Here is a 23,372-nt window from a genome sequence, read left to right as displayed (position 1 = left end):
CCTCAAATCACAGAGATCCACCTGCCTCTGTCTCCCCAGTGCTGGCACTAAAGGCTTGTGCTACCATGCCCAGCTAACCCAGTTGTTTTTACACCTTAGCATGTATCACCAGCAGGATTTCCATGTCCTGCCTTCAGTTTCTTTTATAGTAGGTCACTGGTGGAGCAAATAATTTGCATTTCAAGGCAGGTTCCCAGTGCATGCCTGGATCTTGTCCAGGAACCACACTTTGAGATACTAATTTCACATCACCTGCAGGGATTAAGTAAGCTTCATAACTAAGCAAGGACTGGAGCCCTCGCTGAGATGGGCACACCCTTCTCCTGCCCGCCACAGGGCAGCTAGGGAGGCAGTAGAAGAAAGAGATGATACGTTTGGGATTATTTGGAGACAGAACTCTAAAATATCATATTTTATGTGTTTGAGGTTCTAGGGATTGAGCCAATACTGTACCATTTATTTATTATTAATGTACCATTATTATTTATTAAGATAGATAATAGTTTAGTATGGATGGCACTAAATGGAAAATACATGATTAATATAGAAAATGGTGAATTTAGTACACTTAACTTTTCTTTACTTCCCTTCTCATTGGGGCTTGGGGCGTAAGGGTTGATAAGGATGCAATACAGTACACACTCTAGGACAGCCCTGGGAGAGATCTAAGTTATGTGACCTCCTTAACAGGCAATAAGGAGATAAGACCTATAACCTCGGTAATAGTTTGCATCCTTATCAAATTAAAAAGAAAAAGAAATTGTAGATTGCCCATCCTTGTACACAAAATAAACAAACAAAATGCAATTTAAAATTTCAGACTTCTATTTGTGGAATATTTTTAGATTACAGGACATTAAACTGAAATTTTGGGCCAAATTTTTTAATAAATACCTAATGGCATGTACAGTGTTATACAGATCAGTTTGGACATGTCTCTACCATTCATTTCTCTCCCCCTCCTAAATCCCTGACAGCTGTTTATTTTTCTGGGAATTTCAGAATTCTGCCATTTTCAAAATATTTTACATTTGAAATCTCACAGTATTAGCTGTTTTAGATTTGCTTCCTAGAAGCACACATTATTTAATTTTCATTGTTCTGTGTATGGGATGTTTGTATAGGTAGCTTATTTCTTTTTATGGTATATATCTCTTGTAAGCAGTCAGACATGCACACACACACACACCTGTACTCACACACACTGACACTCACACACCTGCACTCTCTTTCTCACACACACACACACACTCATACACACACCTGCACTCACACATGAACCCCCCCACATACCCTCACTCACACACACAACACATCCACCCGCACTCACCCACACTCACCCTTGCGCGTGTGTGCGCACACACACACATACACACACACCCTCATTCACACCCGCATACACACACACCCCCACCTGCATTCATCCACACACACACACACACACACACCTGTCCTCACACACACACTGAGCCTAGGTCTGTTGACTGTTGACAGTCTTCCGTGGAGAGTTTGGGAGATTTGGTAGGCCCTCACCTGAGATTCCAGCCTCTCTGTCCTGCACCTCCCAGCATCTTGTATATAATTCTGTTCTAATTGCACATGACCTTATGGTCTTGGAAGGGGACCGAGAGTATAGCTCATGGAAGGTTAATAGAAGCAGGGACTCCATCTATGCAGCTGTGGAAAAGTTGACATCAATATTGGGACAAGATACTCTGGTGATACGGCTGCTTTACAGTCACCTACACCTCAGTAAGTAACTCCTCACACATGTTCTGTAAGCAACCCAGTACAGTCATTGGTTCCGCAGGTTGCACTTTAGTGGGATTACTTTGGTTAATCTTCGGTGTCCTGTAAGTAGGGGATTGACATTTGTTTCCATCCCCAGGAAAGTTCCTAAAACACATGGGAAGAGGGTATTTAGTTTTGGAAGAAACTGCCAAAGTCTTTTAAAATGGTTGCATCACTTCATTGTTGTGCCTGTCAACAGTGTTTTTCAAGGTTTTGTTCTAATAACCTTTGGAAGAAGCTTTCCGGGTTCGTGGTTTGGGCATCACGGTGTGACTGCCCATGTTACCATGCTCGTGCATCACGGTGTGACTGCCCGTGTGCATCACGGTGTGACTGCCCGTGTGCATCATGGTGTGACTGCCCATGTTACCATGCTCGTGCATCACGGTGTGACTGCCCGTGTGCATCACGGTGTGACTGCCTGTGTGCATCATGGGGTGACTGCCCATGTTACCATGCTCGTGCATCACGGTGTGACTGCCCGTGTGCATCACGGTGTGACTGCCCATGTTACCATGCTCATGCATCACGGTGTGACTGCCCGGGTGCATCATGGTGTGACTGCCCATGTTACCATGTTCATGCATCACGGTGTGACTGCCTGTGTGCATCATGGGGTGACTGCCCATGTTACCATGCTCGTGCATCACGTTGTGACTGCCTGTGTGCATCATGGTGTGACTGCCCGTGTGCATCATGGAGTGACTGCCTGTGTGCATCATGGTGTGACTGCCTGTGTGCATCATGGTGTGACTGCCCGTGTGCATCATGGAGTGACTGCTCGTGTTACCATGCTCGTGTATCATGGTGTGACTGCCCGTGTGCATCATGGTGTGACTGCCTGTGTGCATCATGGAGTGACTGCCCGTGTGCATCATAGTGTGACTGCCCATGTTACCATGCTCGTGCATCACGGTGTGACTGCCTGTGTGCATCATGGTGTAACTGCCCATGTTACCATGCTCGTGCATCATGGTGCGACTGCCTGTGTGCATCATGGAGTGACTGCCCGTGTGCATCATAGTGTGACTGCCCATGTAACCATGTTCATGCATCACGGTGTGACTGCCTGTGCGCATCATGGTGTGACTGCCCGTGTGCATCATGGAGTGACTGCTTGTGTTACCATGCTCGTGCATCACGGTGTGACTGCCCGTGTGCATCATGGTGTGACTGCCTGTGTGCATCATGGTGTGACTGCCTGTGTGCATCATGGTGTGACTGCCCGTGTGCATCATGGAGTGACTGCTCGTGTTACCATGCTCGTGTATCACGGTGTGACTGCCCGTGTGCATCATGGTGTGACTGCCTGTGTGCATCATGGAGTGACTGCCCGTGTGCATCATAGTGTGACTGCCCATGTTACCATGCTCGTGCATCACGGTGTGACTGCCTGTGTGCATCATGGTGTAACTGCCCATGTTACCATGCTCGTGCATCATGGTGTGACTGCCTGTGTGCATCATGGAGTGACTGCCCGTGTGCATCATAGTGTGACTGCCCATGTAACCATGTTCATGCATCACGGTGTGACTGCCTGTGCGCATCATGGTGTGACTGCCCGTGTGCATCATGGTGTGACTGCTTGTGTTACCATGCTCGTGCATCACGTTGTGACTGCCCGTGTGCATCATGGAGTGACTGCTCGTGTTACCATGCTCATGCATCACGGTGTGACTGCCCGTGTGCATCATGGTGTAACTGCCCATGTTACCATGCTCGTGCATCACGATGTGACTGCCTGTGTGCATCATGGAGTGACTGCCCGTGTGCATCATAGTGTGACTGCCCATGTAACCATGTTCATGCATCACGGTGTGACTGCCCGTGTGCATCACGGTGTGACTGCCCATGTTACCATGCTCATGCATCATGGGGTGACTGCCCATGTTACCATGCTCCTCTATGTTTGTTTCAGGTTCAGCTCATTGAGAAGAGCTAATGTCATTCTGCAGCATCTGGTAAGTTTAAACTTTGTTTTTCTGGGACTGTTAGATTATAGTATAACTTAAAAGTGTCACCATTAGGGAAATAGAGGTTACTGGGATGGCAGATTTCCTTGACCCCTCACCACTGTCCTCAGCCACCTCCTACACACTGTTATAAGGCTGTGTAACGAATGTGGGTAAATCCTACTGTCCTGGTTTTAAATACTGAGCCTGCAATTTAATCTTGGACAAATGTTTGGTTTCTTGTAGCTTCCCTTTATATAATATCCTATCATATATATATATGATAGGAGATTAGTATTTACCATGAAGTACCCCTAAATGTTAAAGAAATACTAAATTTTAAAAGTGTAGCATGTGGGCTGGCACAATGGCTCAGCAGTGGCTAAGAGACTTGCTCTCACAGCGGACTGAGGTTCAGTTCCCAGCACTCACATGGTGGCTCACAACAGTATGTAACTTCGGCTCTAGGGTACTTGGTGCCCTCTGTAGGCACTGTAAATTTGGTGAATGGACACCATACATAAAAAATAAAAATTTAAAATCTTAAACTAATACTTAAAAACACTAATGTGTATAGTGTATAAATGACTTTGTACCTTAGCAGTTATTATGTCCATTGTGCCTTGCAAAGTTAAACATTCATTGTTTATCAGATTATAGCAAAGTAATTTTTGATTCAGTTTTGTATCTTTTGTAGATTCCGATGAATACCTTAGTATGAACGAGCCACCTGCACAATACACAGGTGCTATGCTGGGTACTCCATATATGTATTAACTCAGTTAATTCTCACTGTAGCCTTCTGGAGGCCTATAGCTCTCATGTGTACTTCTAAAGCCTCTTCAGGAAGGCTTTGTTGTTTTTAGCTTGTGGTAAGTGCACATTGTGACAAGCTCTGATCAGAGCATAGCTGCGGCTCCTTTTGTCTTCATCCTTGCACATGACTCTGCCAGAGGGCGACATGGAAGGAACTTGTCTTTTTAAAAAAAGCATCATACTGTTTTCCTTGACTGTGTAATAGTTTGTGCTTCCATGGTATGTGTTTATTCATACACTGGACTTGAGAAGATAGCAGAGTTTCTGATCTTTGTCAAGTTGCTTGAGGAGTGCACTTATTACAGAGATAATCTTGTTAACTGAATTTTTCTGATGAGAAATTTAAATTAAAAGGATGCATACTTCTCTATTGTTCAAATAGCTTTCTTAAAGCTCTTCTAAGTGCATATCATTTTTTGTTTTTTTCCCTAATAATGAATTGTCCTAACAATTAAATACACATGATTTTACAAAGGAAAATGTAAACATCTTTAATACTTTAAAAATGTAGTTGTCTAAACAGATGGAACTAGAAACAATCATCCCGAGTGAGGTAGCCCAGTCCCAGAAAGAGATGCATGGTATATACACACTTAGAAGTGGGTATTAGCCCAACATAGATGTCCTCTGAGAGGCTCCATCCAAGGGAGGGTTGGGACAGGTGCTGGGACTTGCTGTGTGACTCTGGGCAGAGTGCTGAGAATGTACGGAAGAATGGGACCATAGAAGGATCCAGAGGGTTCAGGAGCCCCACAAGGAGACCATCAAGGCAGGCGGAACTGGACCCAGGGGGACCTGCATAAACTGTTGCACCAACCAAGGACAGTGCATGCAGTAAACCTAGAACCCTGTTCAGATTTAGCTTTTGGCAGCTGATTCTCCAGGGCTTTGTGGAAAGCAGGGACTGTCTCTGACATGGACTCTGCTGCCCCCTCTCCCCTCCCCAATTTGATCATTTCCCCTTGGTGGGAAGGCCCGGCAGGCACACAGAGGAAGGGGAAGCAGGCTATCTGGATGAGACCTCATAGACTCTAGTCATGTGATGGGGTAGGAGGTCCCCTTCTGTCAGAGGTCTAGGGGAGGGGACTAGGGCGGAAGAGAGGAGGGTGGCAATGGGAAGATACAAGTGATGGGATGACAGTCAGGATGTAATCTGAATAAATTATAATAATTTTTAAAAATGTAGTTATCTAGATTTTATCAGATAGTAGGTATATGTTTGTTATATGGTTTTTAAAAAAGGATTTATTTATTTTATATGTATGAGTACTCTATCTGCACATACACCTACATGACAGAAGAGGACATCAGATCCCAAAATAGGTGGTTGTGAGCCACTATGTGGCTGCTGGGAATTGAACTCAGGATCTCTGGAAAAGCAGATGAAGCTCCTAACCACTGAGCCATTTCTCCAGCCTGCCGTATGGTTTTAATTGTCATATTCCAGGTAAAAATTTAAATTGACTTATTTTTAAAATTTTGTGGTCCTGAGTATTGAATTATTTTTGGTCCTGAGAATTGAATTGAGGAGTTTGCACATGTTAGACAAACGCTCCATCACTGAGCTACAATTTTAAAATTTAAACTGACTTGCAGTTTAAGTATATATGTTTAGTATTCATTTTTACTATTTTTAATTATGTCTTTGTGTGAGTGTGTGTATGTGGGTGTGTGTCTGAGTGCAGGAGCCCACCCAGCGGATTCCCCTGGAGCTGGCAGCTATGAGCAGCCTGTCGTGGATGTTGGGAGCAGAACTTGGATCCTGTGCAAGAACAGTCCACACTGCTAACCACTGAGCCATCTCTCTAGCCCCTCTGACTTCCAGGCTTACACTATACACTAGTCCCATGTGTTGCCACTCTATTTGGTGGCGTGAACCTGGGAGAGTGGAGCCTAAAACTAGCCACCTGTATCCAGGGCATCAGACAATTTATATTCTGAGGTCATTCTAAGGATTAAGCAAGGTTATGTGAGCAAAGTTCACTTGAGTTCAGGGTGTATACAATCAAGAGGAAATGTATGCTTGGAAACATCATTCTGGATAATAATGGGTAAGAGGATGGCTAATCGAAGGTAAAACCCACTCCTGTCATTGTGTGAAATGGGCACAGAAGCACATTCCAAGAACAGCCAAGTTATGGAGAAAGAGATGACAGGATTCGTGTTTACTTGGAGTTTTCACACAAGGTCTCAGAAATCTCCTCACACAGCTTCATTTATGGATTGTGTGAAGTTTAAAGTCTTGTCCATAGATAAGGCAAGGTGTTGGCTCTGTTTCTTAACAATTAAACTTTATTATACAACCCAACTAGCATACACAAGAAGGAAAAAAAGGTTAAAGGGACAGAAGAGTGAACCTTCCGGTATCCGTTCCACGGGACGGGTCCTTAGGTGTCTCTCTGTCCCTCGAGGTGGTCCGGTCCGGTTGCTCTCTCCGTGCGCTCTCCTCGCCTCAACCTGTTGTTTTGTCTTCCCCTCACCTTCCCAGTCACATACAAAGGGTGGTCTCCTTCTCCCTTCGAGGGTCAATTAGGAAAACAATAGCCACTGTGGGGTTCCCAGGTAGGCTTCCTGAATTCCAAGCCCAGGAAGGCTCCAAACAGTCTGTCACAAGGTATTCATGGTGTGCCCCAAGGGTAAAGCCTGCCAAGATTGCTTCCACCTGTGACAAAGCTTAATCTTTCCCACAGCAAGGTGTTATGGGTGGTGGTGCTGTGAGCCGTGGCAGCTGTGTGTGTCCAAGTCCTATGATGTCGCAATTTAGTTAAACTCGTGTTTCCTACCAGCACTGTGGTTGCTTCACATAGCTCTTATTTTTCATGTTTCCTTTTGCATCCTGCCACTTTCAGTCTCATGGACCTTTTTAAACAGTGATGCTGACTGCTCTTAGAGCATCCGTGTACCAGTCTAATCTGCTCCTACAGTACAGCCCTTTGGATGGAAGACAGCTTTGCCAGTATCGTGGTTACATGAGCAGTGGCAGAGTGGTCCTGGGTGACCCGCCAAGCCAGTGTTTAGACAGCATATTTCCAGCACAGAACATGCAAATCGGAAGCTTTGTGACCTGTCCTTGCTGCTTGTCTGTCTGTAGTCCCATTGCTCATTTTCGTGTCAGCTTTTGTTGCATTCACATTTAGCATCTCAGCATTTTCAGATGTTCATTGTTCATGGCCAGTACTTCTCACCTCTCTTTTTCTTATGTGTCCCAGCTCAGATGCTACTTTTTCCAAGTTATCAATAGCTACTATATATTAAGATGATTTGTCCTCCCCATTTTCTATACACCTAATGTAGAATTTGAAATGTAGTAACACACTACCAGACTCAAGAGTATTTCATAGTCTAGGGAGCTGAAGGAAGAGGCTGTATTTTACATTAGTTGATTCAGCCACTTAGAAATAAAATAATAAAAATGGAGGAGGCGTGCATGGTTTGCGTGGGGCTCCATCTGCATAATCACCTTTGTTAGGCGTTCCTAGGTAGCCATTCCTCTATTTATTGCTTGAAAGATGCGCAGTTGGTATGTGCTCTGCAGTGCACTTATGGTGAAACTTAATTATGTTACTCTTTGTTCTCCCAGAGAATGTCCACACACACAGAGGCTTCGGAAGTGCTGCTGGAGAGGAGAGGCTGTGCAGGGGTCATAACGCTGAACAGACCCAAGGCCCTTAACGCACTCTCTCTGAACATGATCCGGCAGATCTATCCACAGCTGAAGGTCCGTGATAGTCCGGAAGCGCCGTGTTTATCCGTCGGAAGTACACTGTCGGAGAGCGTACCTGCAACTTGATCATAGGATTATGTGATTTCTTCCTGTGGAGCCTTTCCCACTCACTGTCATAGGAGACACTTCGCAAAGCTTTCTACTTCACAAAGCTCTTTTTTCATGTTTCTTCCGGGTGTTCTGCCACTCTTCATTTCACTGACCAGTTTAAACAGTGATGCTGACTGCTCTTAGAGCATCAGTGTTCTGAATGAAAAAAAGAAATAAGGAAAGACATGGCTGCTCCTAGGTATGGTGCAGGAGGAGGTTTATTGTAGATAAATGGGAGAGCGTTGCCAGAAGAGTCTGGGAGAGTTCAGAGTGAAACTGACCCTGAGCCAGGTCGCGGAGGAGAGGGGAGAGCCAGGAGGCCAGCAGAGTAAAGGGGAGACAGAAAAGGGCGGAGTAACCAAAATGGCTAGATTATATAGGAAGGGACAGCGGGGGAGGGCAAGTCTGAGCCTGGGCAGAAGTTGTTTAGGGTAGCCGGTGGGGTATGCCAGCCCTGGATGCTGGGAGAACCTGGTGGCTGAGTCCTCTTTGATATGTCGAATGGGGACCTTAGCCATTTGTCCTGGGCTTGAGACCTAACATGCACAGTCTAACCTGCTTCTACATGGCAGCCTTTTGGTTTGAGACAACTTTGTTCTTCAGTTTTTTAGGCAAATCTTCAGTTTTTTAGGCAGCCCAGTTGGCCTCACACTTATAATCTTCCTGCTGTGCCTCCTCCTTACTGGGACTGGAGGTGTGCACCTCCATGCCCTATGAGACAGCTGTTTGGATTTGCTTGGCCAGCTTCACCTCCCTCTGCTGCTTGACGGCCTTTCCCCCTCCTCTGCCAGTGCCAGCCAATCAAGTATTCTTCTGAGCCTCACTCCAGCCTCTCTTCCGTGATGTTTTGTAGCTATCCTTACATCCTTAGATAGGCTTTTAAAGCGAAGTGCGTGGGACATTAGAATAGGGTTCTAAGTCAGGCATGTATTCAAAACTTGGCTTTCTGTCTGTTAACTCTGAGGGCTGGGCATGTTGATTTCCATCTTCCTTCAGCTGTGAGGAAATGAGAACGGCAATCTCTCATAGTCTCGTTATAAAGCAAGCACTCTGCCACCGGTGTGTACCCCACACTCACATTGTGCTGGTGTTATAACCTGACTTCACGAAACACTCACCACCCACATACCTTAAAAACTTGGAAAACTTGCCTGTATAATTTTTTTTTATTATTATTATTATTTTTGGGGGGGAGGGGCTATAACTGAGCCCTATCTTGCCCTGGGGAAAAGGTTATTGGTGCAGCACATGCCAGAGCTCTTTGGGTGGATCTGCTTCCTAGATCCATGTATATGGCACTGTGCCAGTAGGCATGTATTTACCTTAATCATAAAGCTTTGACAGAGATTTCAAGTAAGACATGGACTTAGAAAATGAAACGAAATGGGTGGGACCCATTCCTCTGATGTGTTTGTGAAGGGCACATATATGCACACATAGATATGGATGTATTTTAAATGAGTTTGTATTTACTGTGCTCTTGAAAGCTGTCATCCTCTTTTCTGTTTGGGTAGAAGTGGGAACAAGACCCTGACACATTCCTGATCATCATAAAGGGAGCCGGAGGAAAGGCCTTCTGTGCTGGAGGGGACATCAGAGGTAAAATGCCTGCTGCAAACCATCCCTTGCTAGAACTATTTATGTATTAGAAAGTGCTTGAGATAACTTTTATTTGATTTGCTTTTTAGAATTGTTTGGTGTATGTTAATAATTCTTTAAAAGTTAAAAAAAAACTATAGAGCATTTGTTACCTTTCTAGTGGAGATTTTATTTTACTACACGTGTACAGTGCTGAGAAGTTGAGATATTTTGTTTTCCTCTTGTGCCTGCTCCCAGCATCAGCACCATCTCTGCCATGTGAAGGAAACCTGCCATGTGCTCACTTCCATCACTTCCCCACCTCTCACAACCCAGAGCAAGCCCTGCTGTGAGCGGTTAGGGTTACATCTACTGTGTAATACTGTTGCATGTTTAAACGTACACAAATGGACACCTTCCTTTTACTGTTGCTCAGTTCAGCAACTGTGTATTTAACTATTAAAGTTCCTCATGATGAGAGTTAGGAACTTGTTGCTGTCACTGTTGGTTGTCCCTGCTGAAAAGCATTTTTACAGTTTGTGTTGCTTCTTATGGAATTGGTTGGGCTCAGGGATTTCCCCCTGTATTCTGGTTTTACACATTTGTTTTATTAGTAAAAGACAACTTTTGGGTTGATTTATTCACCAAATTTTCAAGTTTATACAAACCATTGCATTATGAATAGGAAGGGGGAAAAAAAATCTAGATCCAGGACCAAGTTCACTCAGTTTAAAGGAGCTGAAATTTAAAATGTCTGGTAATGGACACCTTAATTGCTTTAAGTGATGCATTAACTGAATTGTAGTTTTGCTCACACCGTGAATTTCTGTGTATTTATCTGTATCTTTGCATGCTCATGTGCCTATATGTGTTTGCATGCATGCCTAGGTGTTTATGACTGTGTATTTGAGTGCTGGAAGTACATATGTCTGTGATATAATATATGTGTGCATGCATATGTGTATGTTCTTGTATGTCGTGATTGTGTGTATGTGTGTGTTTGTGAAACTTTCTGTATGTACCTGTGCCTGCATGTGGTGTGTGTGTGTGTGTGTGTGTGTGTGTGTGTGTGTGTGTGTGTGCACATAAAAATTTACACTGGAGATCAAGCCCAGGGTATCAAGCATGCCTGTGCTCTATCTTGTAGTGTGCCATGTATATTGTAAAAATATTCTTCATTACTCCCTGGGACTGACTTTTCTTTAGAGTGGGGCTGCGATCTTGTCAGTCTCAACATGGGAAAGCCTAGTGCACTAACGGAATACAAGAGATGGAAGAAACTAACTAAACGGCAGAGAAGCACTATCTAAAACAACAAAATCAGAAATGAAAAGGGAGACATAACAAAAAACACTGAAAAAATCCAAAGAATCATTAGGTCTTACTTCAAAAGCCTATATGTCACAAAATTTGAAAATCTAATGAAATGGACAATTTTCTTGATAGATTCCACCTGCCAAAGTTGAATCAAGATCAAGTAAACAAATTAAATAGTCCTATTTCTCATGTGGAAATAGAAACAGTCATCAAAAGTCTCCCAACCAAAAAGTCCCAGGGCCAGATCATTTCCGTACAGAATTCTTCCAGACCTTCAAAGAAGAGCTAATTATGATACTCTTCAAACTACTCCACAAAATAGAAATGGAAGGAACATCACCAAACTCAATTCAATGAGGCCACAATCACCTTGATACCTAAACCTCACAAAAACCCAACAAAGAAAGAGAATTTGAGACCAATTTCTCTTAAGAACATTGACACAAAAATGCTCAATAAAATACAAACAGAATCCAAAGATACATTAAAAATCCCATTCACCATGATCAAGTAGACTTCATCCTAATCATGTAGGCATAGTTTACCACACAGAAATCTATCAATGTAATCCATCACATAAACAAACTGAAAGGAAAAAAACCACACGATCATCTCCTTAGTTGCAGACAAAGCATTTTGGAGAGATCAGGGATACAAGGCACATACCTAAACATAATAAAGCAAGCTAATAGCCAATATCAAATTAAATGGAGAGAAATGCAAAGAAATTCCACTAAAATCCGAAACTAGACAAGACTGCCCATTTTCTACATATCTCTTCAATGTAGGAGATTAAGAGGATCCACATAGAAAAGGAGGAAGTCAAAGTATCACTACTCGCAGATGATATGATATGATAGTATATATAAGTGACCCCAAATTCCACCAAGGAACTCCTACAGCTGATAAACACCTTCAGCAAAATGGCTAGATGCAAGATTAATTTAAAAAAATCAGTAGCCCTCCTGTATATAAATAACATGTGTTGAGAAAGAAATTAGGGAAACTACATACTTCACAATAGCCACAAGTAATATAAAATTTCTTACTGGAACTCTAACCAAGCAAGACCTCAAAAAACTGTATGAGAAAAACCTAAAGTCTCTAAAGAAGGAAACTGAAGAAGATATCAGAAGATGGAAAGATCTCCCATGCTCATGGATCGGGAGGATCAACAGAGTAACAATGGCCATCTTTACCATCTTACCAAAAGCAATCTACAGATTCATTACAATCCCTATTGAAATACCTGCACAATTCTTTACAGGCCTTGAAGATCAATTCTCAACTTTATATATATATATATATATATATATATAAACCAGCATAGCTAAAAGAATCCTGTACAATAAAAGATCTTCTGGAGGATCTCCATCTTGTATCTCAAGCTGTACTATAAAGCAGCAGTAATAAAAATGGCATGGTACTGGCATAGAGATAGGCTGCTTGATCAGTGGAATCAAATTGAAGACCCAGAAATAAACCCACACACCTATGGACATGTGATTTTTGACAAGCCAAAACTATACAATGGAAAAAAAGATAGCTTCTTCAATAAAAGGTGCTGGTCTAACTGGATGTCTACATGTAGAAAAATGCAAATAGACCCTTATTTATCATTCTGCACAAAACTAATATCCAAGTGGATTAAAGACATCAACATAAAACCAGACACACTAAATCTGTTAGAAGAAAATGTGGCAATAAGCCTCGAACTCATTGGCACAGGAAACAACTTCCTGAACAGAACACCAACAGCTCCAGCTCTAAGATCAACAATTAATAAATGGGACCTAATGAAACTGAAAAGCTTCTGTAAAGCAAAGAACACTGTCAATAGAACAAAGCAACTGCCCACAGACTGGGAAAGATCTTCACCAACCCTACATCTGACAAAGAACTAATATCCAAAATATATAAAGAACTCAAGAAATTAATCACCAACAAACCAAATAACCCAATTAAAAAATTGGGTACAGAGCTAAACAGAGAATTCTCATCAGAGGAATATCAGTGTCCTTAGTCATCAGGGAAATGCAAATCAAAATGACTCTTAGAGTCCATCTTACACTCGTCAAAATAGCCAAGATCAAAAACTCAAGTGACAGCACATACTGAAGAGGATGTGGAGAAAGGGGCGCACTCCTCTATTGCTGGTGGGAACACAAACTCATACAACCACATTGGAAATCAATCTTGTGCTTTCTCAGAAAATTGGGAATAGATGTACCTCAAGACCCAGCTATACCACTCCTGGGTATATACCCAAAAGATGCTCCACCATGCTACAGGACATTTGCTCAACTATGTTCATAGCAGCCTTATTTCTAATAACCAGAATCTGGAAATAACCTAGATGTCCTTCAACTGAAGAATAGATAAAGAAATTGTGGTACATTTACACAATGGAATACTACTCAGGTATTAGAAGCAAGGAAATCTTGCAGGCAAATGGATGAAACCAGAAAGATCATCCTGAGTGAGGTAACCCAGCTCCAGAAATACATGTATGTTGTATACTCACTTATAAGTGGATATTAGCCCAACATAGATGTCCTCGGGTAGACTCCATCCACAGGGGATTGGGACAGATGCTGGGACTTGCTGCTGGATGCTGGGGGAGAGTAGTATGGGAGAGTGGGGGGATGGAAGGACCCAGAAGGTTCAGAAGCTCCACAAGAAGACCATCAAGACTGGTGGATCTGGATCCAGGGGGCCCTGCATAAACTGATTTACCAACTAAGGACAATGCATGCAGTGAACCTAGACCCCCTTGTGCAGATCTAGCCAATGGACAGCTCATTCTCCATGGTTTTGGGGAGAATGGAGACTGCCTCTGACCTGAACTCCGGTGCCCTAGTTTGATCACTTCCCCTTGGTGGGGAGGCCTGGTGGCACTCAGATGAAGGGGAAGTAGGCTATCTGGATGAGACCTAATAGGCTGTGGTCATATGGTCGGGGAGGAGGTCCCCTTCTGTCAGAGTGCCTATGGGAGGGGAATAGGGGGAAAGAGGGAGGGAGGGTGGAAATGTGAAGATACAAGCAAGAGGATAACAATTGGGATGTAATTTGAATAAGTTATAATAAATTAAATTTTTAAAAAATTAAAGGTGAATATAATTTATCAAAACAAACTTATTATATGTACATTTTAATTCATTTAGATGGGAAATATTTGGGGGAAATTATGTTTGTACCAACAACCTTTGTGTCTTCTCATTATGCCTTTGACACCACGTGGCAGCAATTTACATTAGGTGTTACAGGTCACCTAGAGGAGACTCACGGTGCTTAGGGTGCCATCTCCTCCAAGAAACGGGATGCCTGTGGATTTTGGTGTCTGGATATAAGTCTGGGTCAGTTAATATGTTACAGTGGCCCACAGAATTTGGGGTGACACATGTACTGTCTCCTTTTAAGTGATACAGGGATGGACAGGTATGGAGAAATGGCTGTGGAAATTTCAGGCCCTTTTTGGCGGTGTGGAAATTCTTCATGTTGGTCTATTGAATGTCCTCAAATTTCAGAGCTCAGCAGGAAGCACACACATACACCAGTGACATTGTTCAGGGTATATTTTTCTCAATAAATTATCTGTAACTGTTCTGCAGCCTTTGGGTTTTTCTGTAGACTTCAGTATATAAGCAGAAGTCACACATGGAGGAATATGCAGAAATATGATGGGTGGATAGGTCTGAGCTAATCGACCAAGCGGGGAAACCCAGCAAGGCCTGTGTATCCAAACCTTTGTTGCTCTCTCTGCCCATTTCTTCCTCTGAGGTATCCAGGTCAAGTGGTGTGAGGGAGACGAATAGAGACTGGGACCTGTTTTGGAGAGAGAAGTTTGGTATCTGTAACCTTTGTTGAACAAGGAACTGTGGGTGAAAATCTCTCTCTCTCTCTCTCTCTCTCTCTCTCTCTCTCTCTCTCTCTCTCTCTCTCTCTCTCTCTCTCTCTCTCTCTCTCTCGTGTGTGTGTGTGTGTGTGTGTGTGTGTGTATTAATTCACAGTAAGTTTTGCTTTGAAGTTTTCACATTGGACTGTGGGTCTTTGATAAAGGGTAACGTGTAACCTGCATGGGTGACCGCAAACATTATAGCCATCTGAAAGTTCCCTCCATTCAGCACTGAATAATTACAGGTTGTTTTTAACATCTTTGACTGTATTGACTAGAGGCCATCTTTATGATTTGCAATTGCGCTTTCCTTCAGTTTCTTCTCTTTCTTTCCTTCCATAGCACTCTCCGAAGCCAAAAGAGCAAGACAGGATTTGACTCAAGTTTTATTCAGAGAAGAGTATATCCTGAACAATGCCATTGGTATGTGTGCGATCTGCTCTGGGCTTCGAACGCAGAGTGAGGAGATGAGATAGCGCTGTATGTGTTACAGTGAATCCAATAGGCACACCTTATGGAAACGTTCATTATTACTTGTTGGTCACACAGATAACATTGGTCCGCTTGTTATACAATAGTTTTAATATTTCTAAACTATTTTTATAAAGTCAGTGTGAAAGTATGGATTCTGATCATTTAGTTAGCTTTCTGAGAAGACCAGAAAAGTTGGTTCCCAGGTATATAAATAAAATAAACTAAAGTACCATTTTGTGTTTCTCTGGGCACTGTGGAGTAGAAATTTCATTAGAGTCAGAGTTTAGGTTTCTGTGGAAGTGAAGTAGCATTTACTTTAGTTAGACATGTTCTGAAAAATTCATTTAGTACAACATTTGTATCCATAAGTGTAGGCACAGCAGCAATGTTCTCATTTTTCATTATGTTATGAGAACAATACACATTAAAGTTACAGTTCAGCCCCACCTGTGGTTTTCCTTAGTGGGGTTGATTTCTTTAACCAGAAGCTCCTGCCATCATTAATATAGAGTGTATTCTTCTAGACCGTACTTTAAATTGATTTTAACAGCACAGGGCTTGTTGTGCACTAATGGGGAGAAGTGATAGGAATCTTTCCACGATGAAACTTTGTGAAGTTAAAATTTTTAGTTTAATGTCATAAATGTTCAATGGTTTTTAGAAGCCTAACAACACTGTTATTAAAATCAGTTTATAGAACAGTATACTAACCTTCCTTGACTTATGAAGGGAGTTGGTCCAAATAAGCCCTAGCTAAGCTGAAAACAAGCCATTCAATGCATCCAACTTGCAAAAGCCACAGTTCTGGTCACAGTTCACTATTGAGGCTGCTGACCCTCGTGCTTCTGTGCTGTCCAGTATTGTTAGTCTAGCTAACACTGTCTCTTCTGTGTTTATACATATGAGGGAATTTCTGCTGTTTACTGAAAGAGATGGTTGTACCCTTGTATAATGTACTCTAGTCATTAAAACTTATTTAGAAATAAATATGGAATGGATTTGTTATACAATTTCACTTTGTTTCCAAAATTTCCTGAAACTAGAAGACTTTTCTTGTCCACACCTTCTGTCTTAACTCTCCTTGGACTTTTCTCTTTTAACCTAAGAATTGTTTTGTCTAGTTATATAAACATTTTCTATAGAGGGAGTATGTAACCCAGAGGCATCAGGTTCAATCCCTAGGCTTGAGATGGCAGGCAGGCAGCAGGCAGGCAGGCAGGCAGCAGGCAGCAGCAGGCAGGCAGCAGCAGGCAGGCAGGCAGGCAGGCAGGAGCAGGCAGGCAGGCAGCAGGCAGCAGCAGGTAGGCAGCAGCAGGCAGGCAGCAGCAGGCAGTCAGCAGGCAGCAGGCAGGCAGCAGGCAGCAGGCAGCAGGCAGCAGCAGGTAGGCAGCAGCAGGTAGGCAGCAGCAGGCAGGCAGCAGCAGGCAGGCAGCAGCAGGTAGGCAGCAGCAGGTAGGCAGCAGCAGGCAGGCAGCAGCAGGCAGGCAGCAGCAGGCAGACAGGCAGCAGGCAGGCAGATAGCAGGCAGGCAGGCAGGAGGCAGCAGGCAGACAGGCAGCAGCAGGCAGGCAGCAGCAGGCAGGCAGGCAGGAGCAGGCAGCAGGCAGGCAGGCAGGCAGGAGCAGACAGCAGGCAGGCAGGCAGCAGCAGTCAGACAGGCAGCAGGCAGGCAGCAGGCAGACAGGCAGCAGCAGGCAGGCAGCAGGCAGGCAGGCAGCAGGCAGGAGGCAGGCAGCAGCAGGCAGGCAGGAGGCAGGCAGGCAGGCAGGCAGGAGGCAAGCAGCAGGCCGCAGGCAGGCAGGCAGATAGCAGGCAGGCAGGCAGCAGCAGGCAGGCAAGCAGCAGGCAGGCGGCAGCAGGCCACAGGCAGCAGCAGGCAGGCAGCAGGCAGGCAGGCAGGAGCAGGCAGCAGCAGGCAGGCAGCAGCAGACAGGCAGTAGGCAGCAGCAGGCAGACAGCAGACAGGCGGCAGGCAGCAGGCGGCAGGCAGCAGGCAGGCAGCAGGCAGCAGACAGGCAGCAGCAGGCAGCAGACAGGCAGGCAGCAGGCAGCAGACAGGCAGCAGCAGGCAGGCAGCAGCAGGCAGGCAGCAGGCAGCAGACAGGCAGCAGCAGACAGGCAGCAGGCAGGCAGCAGGCAGCAGACAGGCAGCAGCAGGCAGGCAGCAGGCAGAAGCAGGCAGGCAGCAGGCAGCAGACAGGCAGCAGCAGGCAGGCAGCAGCAGACAGGCAGCAGGCAGCAGCAGCAGGCAGACAGCAGACAGGCAGCAGGCAGCAGGCAGCAGCAGGCAGGCAGCAGGCAGACAGGCACCAGCAGACAGGCAGCAGCAGCAGCAGCAGGCGGCAGGCAGCAGGCAGGCAGCAGGCAGAAGCAGGCAGGCAGCAGACAGGCAGGCAGCAGGCAGCAGACAGGCAGCAGCAGGCAGGCAGCAGGCAGCAGCAGGCAGCAGACAGGCAGCAGCAGACAGGCAGCAGGCAGCAGACAGGCAGCAGCAGGCAGGCAGCAGACAGCAGACAGGCAGCAGGCAGCAGGCAGAAGCAGGCAGACACAAGGAAGGAGAGAGCATATACAGGAATGAATGACTATGAGAAAACGGGTGAATATAGCCAGTCAGCACCTGTGGAAAGACAGTGACTTGGTCCACACTAAACCGGGGAGAACTGACCTCTTTAGTAGTCTCCCTTCCATGAGTCTTTGTGGAATTATAATTTATTAGTGTAATGTGAATATGTTGGGAATTTCCAGATGGTCAGAATACAGGTCTATCTTGGCCTTCATCGAGGGTAGTGTTGACAGTAAGGTGTGACAAAAGCCCTGTCATTTATGTTTTTATTATGCTATGTACACTCTCTGAGACGAAAACCTAAAAAGGGAAATAGAAACAGTAAAACTGTAGGTAATTAATGGAATTTTCAAACACAGAGAGATATTTGAGGACATACATTATTTTATAGGTGAAAACACTTTTATGTATGATATAACTTCTCTGACATGTGCCTCTGCCATATATAACTCATATGCTTATCACTCAATGCCTGCTAAATTGCTTCTTCACTTAATAATAAGGGTGAGACTAGGATTCGGGTTGTGTGACCCCCGCTGCGTGTCTGTTCTGTCACAGTGTGCTTCTCTGAGTGTATCCAGATGCTGTCCTTGTATAGAAAGCAGATACGCTTTTTAAAGCATAGCTGGGTATGTGGCTCATAAGGTAGATGTTGATTAATTTTCTTAGTTGCCAAATAATACAAAACTTTCATTTGTTTCTGAATCAAGACTGAGTTGTTAAATAATATTTTTTGTGATCATATAAGAGTTGATATTTTAAAATCCTGTATATTACAAACGCAGCAATAATCTTTTTGATATTTCTTTACACATTTCCTAGGGAAACTAGAGAACACACAATGTGAATTTTGGAAAGTGGATATGTTTTAGATATTCTAACTAAAGCTCTCTTCTTTTAGCTTGTTGTCAGAAACCATATGTTGCCCTTATTGATGGAATCACAATGGGTGGGGTAAGTGGACCGTCTATTATTGCCATTGTATGAACGAGTTGTATTAAAATCAGGTAATGATTATTTCATACAATACAGCTTATTTCAATTTTGGATGTTGAGAAATTTGGGATGTAAAAATGTGTTGGAGCACTTTAGACTCTAAAACAAAAGAATATTTTATGGTCTTAATTATACCATAATCTGTTTTAACCTTTGTAGTTAGCAAACTTTTTTTTCTTTTTATTATTTATTTATTTATTTAATGTATATGAATGTTTTATCTGCATGTACACCTGCATGCCAGAAGAGGGCATCATATCACATTATAGATGGTTGTGAGCCATGATGTGGTTACTCGGAATTGAACTCAGGACCTGTGGAAGAGCAGCCAGTGTTCTTAACCACTGATCCATTTCTCCTGCCCAGTAAACTTTCTTAAGCAACAGAAACTGATTGTATTCTTAAAAACTTATTCATATTTGTGTGTGTCTCTCTGTGTCTGTGTGTATCTGTGTGGTGTACAGGGACAGAATATGAAAATATATGGACATGCATGTGGCATAGTGCGTGAGTGAAGGTCAGAGGTCAGCCTTGTTTGTCAGTCTTCAGCTATGCTTGCCAGCCTCTGCCTTTCACTGTAGGGTTTCAGTGGTGGCGTGGTCAGGGTTTATCTCCAGGTGTTCCTTTGCTGCCAGGTAACCCATGTGGAGTTGTTTCTGAGGGCTTGAGCTCTCTTGATTCTCTCCGCGTCTGTGCTTGTGACAATACAGCATGGGTATGTCACCAATTGGTTTGACATTTTACCTTTTCAACTTTTTATCCAAGATAGCCTTCATAATTTTGCAGAGGTTTTCAAACTTTGACCTTTTCTTTTCCTGTTTTTTTCCCCCTCCATCTTATGGAAGTTTCCGTCCTTCTTTGGTCACTGACACTCAGTTGTACCCTCAGATTCCTCCAGCTGTTGCACACAATGTGCTTTCAATCGTATAGATCACTTCTAAGATCGCTTTCAGAGACGTTCCACAAAGGCCAAGTTAGTCACTTGGTCCTTGGTCTCAGTCGTGAAGCAATGGAAATGCTTCTGGTTTTCCTTCATTGTGGTGCAGTAGTCCCTGAGGTAAACCATCACGTCCCAGGAAATGTGTAATATCACAATACTTCTAAAAGCTTCCTCTGATTTTCAGAGTCTTTATGAATTCCAAACTATATATATATTTTTGAGTCCTGCTCGTACAACGTTTTGTAGTTCTGTTTATTTTCTGCAAGTTCAGTGAATACTTCCAAGCATTTCTTGGCAATTCTTTCTGGTAACTTTCAAATTTTTTCTTTTATGCAACATCTCACAGGATATATTTAGAGGGAAAAGCATCAGAATTCAGCACCCCTCCAATAACTTCAACTTGTCAAGAATTGTAGCAGTCCACAGGGTGGCGCCATAGACCTTGATCTCTTCCCCTCAGACACACACACACACACACACACACACACACACACACACACACACACACACACACTTTGCTGTAGGAAGTATTTTTTTCCCAACGTGGAAAATGGCAGTTTCACTCTGGTTATCCAATGCAAAAAAGAAGATCGCTTTTGTAGAGGAAATGACCAAATTCCATTACATTTCAGATTTCTGAACTTTTACCAATTCTTATTTTAGTATGTAATAAAATAAAAATAAATATTACTAAAAGGTTCTTCATACAGGTAACCAAATCATGTAAAAATATTGCTTTTATGGTATTCATGAAAAGAAACATTTATGAATAGATGCCTGAAAGAAAAAGTGCATACTTTTACTGAGAAACAACATTTAAAAGTCTCTTTTGCCCTTTCAACTTCTGGCATCTCATTTTTCTCAAGTAGTATGTAACAGAAAGGCAATCTGCCTAAGAGTTAAAATTCAAACAAATATGAAAAGAGGGAAATCCTTAAGTCTGAATTCCATGTATATGGTACCAGTCCTACTTTTCCTTTCAACTGAACAGAATTTCTGAATCTAGAACCTTTACAGTAGTAATATTGGCTCCTTCAAGACAGCTTGAGTCACCAGCAAAGTCTGGTGCTGTTTTTATATTTCTCGAGGTGTCTCTAAGATAAGACTACGAAGGCTTTGTGGTTGTAGGAGACCAGATGCGCTTGCTCATGAGGGCCATTCGACTGTGCAAATTGTCGTTAGAGACAGCAGAAATCTGAGCAATCTTTTTTCAGCAAAGTAGTATGTTTACTGTATACCAGGAAGATGAGGATGACTCAGTCACCAGAAATTCTGACCAAGGAGGTGACAACTTTAACCTGTAAAGCAAACTCCACTGTTGTTAACATGTTCTGGTCAGATGCCCATGTCTGGCTTCCACCACATCGTTAGTCAGAGGCTACACGAGCCACATCTTGAAGATTTCTGACTGCTCCCAGGCCACCACATTTTTCTCATCTGCCTTTTGTTACAGAGATCCCAGTTTAGACCTTAGAAGGGTTACTATATGATCAAATATGGAAAATTAAGTTTTTAAGTTTATGTCAGGAAGGCTTTGTTACTGTGTTCCAGGGCAAAAGTATGGGCTCCAGTGTGTGTGTGAAGGGTTAGAGAGCTTTAGTCATGTTGTACATCAGGAGGTCAAAGGTGACCCAGAACTGTCTTTCAGGGCTGACAGGAGCTTTGTCACTGTACAGGAGAGGGCATCAGAGGCAGAGGTTGGAGGTTGTGGGCTTGTGGTTTGCGTAGCTGGTGGAGCAGGTAGCTTGGATGATCTGGTTGATCATGAACTTCGTTCTAGTTTTTTAGGGGATTCTGGGTAAGTTACTATGGCTGTTATTTCTCGAGGGTCACTCTGGCTCCCTCAAGGTTATCGCTCTTGGTTCGTATGTGCAGCCTCAGTTTCTAGCATGGTGTAACTGCTGCCACTTGGAGGCCACCCCTCCACGGTGGGATATCTGCCCCGCCAGGCCCAGGGCTGCATTGCTCATAGTTCTGGTCCCTTGTCTCAGTCTGTCCTGTCCTTGGAACCCAAGCAACTGGAAGAGAGTAGCCCAGGAGGAAGAAGCTAAAGGAGCAGAATGGAGCTGAGGTGGGCAGAGTTGCTTTCGCTAGGCCAGTGACTGAGTGATTAACTGAGCAGTGGGGACTGCAACACTGAGCATAAACAGTGCCTCAGGGGCCTCAGGACACAGACCACCCACAGGGACTCATGACTGCTCAGTTAAGTATCCCTGAGTTGGTTGCAGCTAGTGGCTGATGTCATGTGAGACATGGTCCTGCTATGTGAAAAGAATGAATAGTCCTAACATTAACGTGTTACAAAGGTTAGCTGTAATAGCAGCCTTTTTTCAGTTTTAAAAGGTATTCTGTTTTTGGTGCTGTTACTGACAGTTGAGAAGATGACATGTTAAGAACCTCTTTCTTACTAAAAAAGAACTGACGTTTTCTTAACGCCATTTAGTAGAAACTGGAGGCTTAATGGAACCTGGGCGGTGGGGCGGGAAGAAATAATTTCATTATGTGAATTGAAGATTTTTTTGAGAAACTTTTGAATTCTGCCTCCTTTGCTATACTTCTTCCCACTCTCTGAATTTTTAAACGTCTCCAATTATTTTTAAGTAACTTTTAAACTTTAGGAAAAGAATCAAGCCCCCCTTAAGACTGAAATCTTAGTCGTCTGTCTACCAGCTCACTTTGATGCCTCTGCCGTGTGATGGCCCCACAAGAAGGGCCAGATGTGACTTTTCAGTCTTGGGCTTTCCACTCTGGGAGAAGAAGGTCTTTTTCTTTATACATTATAACTTTTTTATATATGGGCATATATCTTCATATTTATATGTGTGTAACTGGAATAGTAACAGCGGGAGCAGGAAAACTCTTGGATTTCTAAGAATGTGAAAAGGGTGAGAGAGGGTATACTGCAGGAAAGCTCAGTGGACCTACACAAAATGTACACTATACTTTTTTGCATTCATTTTTATTCATGCTCACGCTCACTATTAGATCTTTTAGCTAAGTGTGGATGAATAACTTCTTTTTCCTCACTTGGGGGAATCTATCCAAGACTTCTGTCTTAAATTTAGACTTGTGCTTAGTTAACAGAATTTCCCATAGGAGGTTTTAAGGTCATTAGCTCTTTCTCCCCACCTTTCCCCTATGCTTCTGTGGAGCTCAAACCTAAAGCCTCATACACGCTGTTGAAATCTTCTCCTGAGCTGCGCCCCCAGCCTTCACTAAGCTCAAGTGAGTTAATT

The 23,372-nt window shown here is 43.5% G+C and overlaps 1 protein-coding gene across 3 annotated transcripts in view; it reads left to right on the top strand.

The window, feature by feature from the left end:
- HIBCH (3-hydroxyisobutyryl-CoA hydrolase) overlaps nt 1-23,372 on the top strand; it is a 66,584-nt gene that overhangs the window by 3,564 nt on the left and 39,648 nt on the right. For 2 of the 3 annotated variants that reach the window (XM_084778374.1, XM_084778373.1), the window contains exons 2-6: nt 3,710-3,752; nt 8,140-8,277; nt 9,888-9,972; nt 15,506-15,586; nt 19,102-19,154. In XM_084778374.1, coding sequence (XP_084634500.1) covers nt 3,710-3,752; nt 8,140-8,277; nt 9,888-9,972; nt 15,506-15,586; nt 19,102-19,154 — 400 coding nt within the window. The remainder of the gene's footprint in view (nt 1-3,709; nt 3,753-8,139; nt 8,278-9,887; nt 9,973-15,505; nt 15,587-19,101; nt 19,155-23,372) is intronic. The other variant, XM_084778375.1, reaches the window with a different exon arrangement.

This window comes from Acomys minous (genome assembly GCF_964271855.1).
Source record: "Acomys minous genome assembly, chromosome: 4".
NCBI classification, from domain to species: Eukaryota; Metazoa; Chordata; class Mammalia; order Rodentia; family Muridae; genus Acomys; species Acomys minous.
The sequence above is the reverse complement of the archived record's forward strand: the minus strand, read 5'-3'. Positions and strand labels throughout refer to the sequence as shown.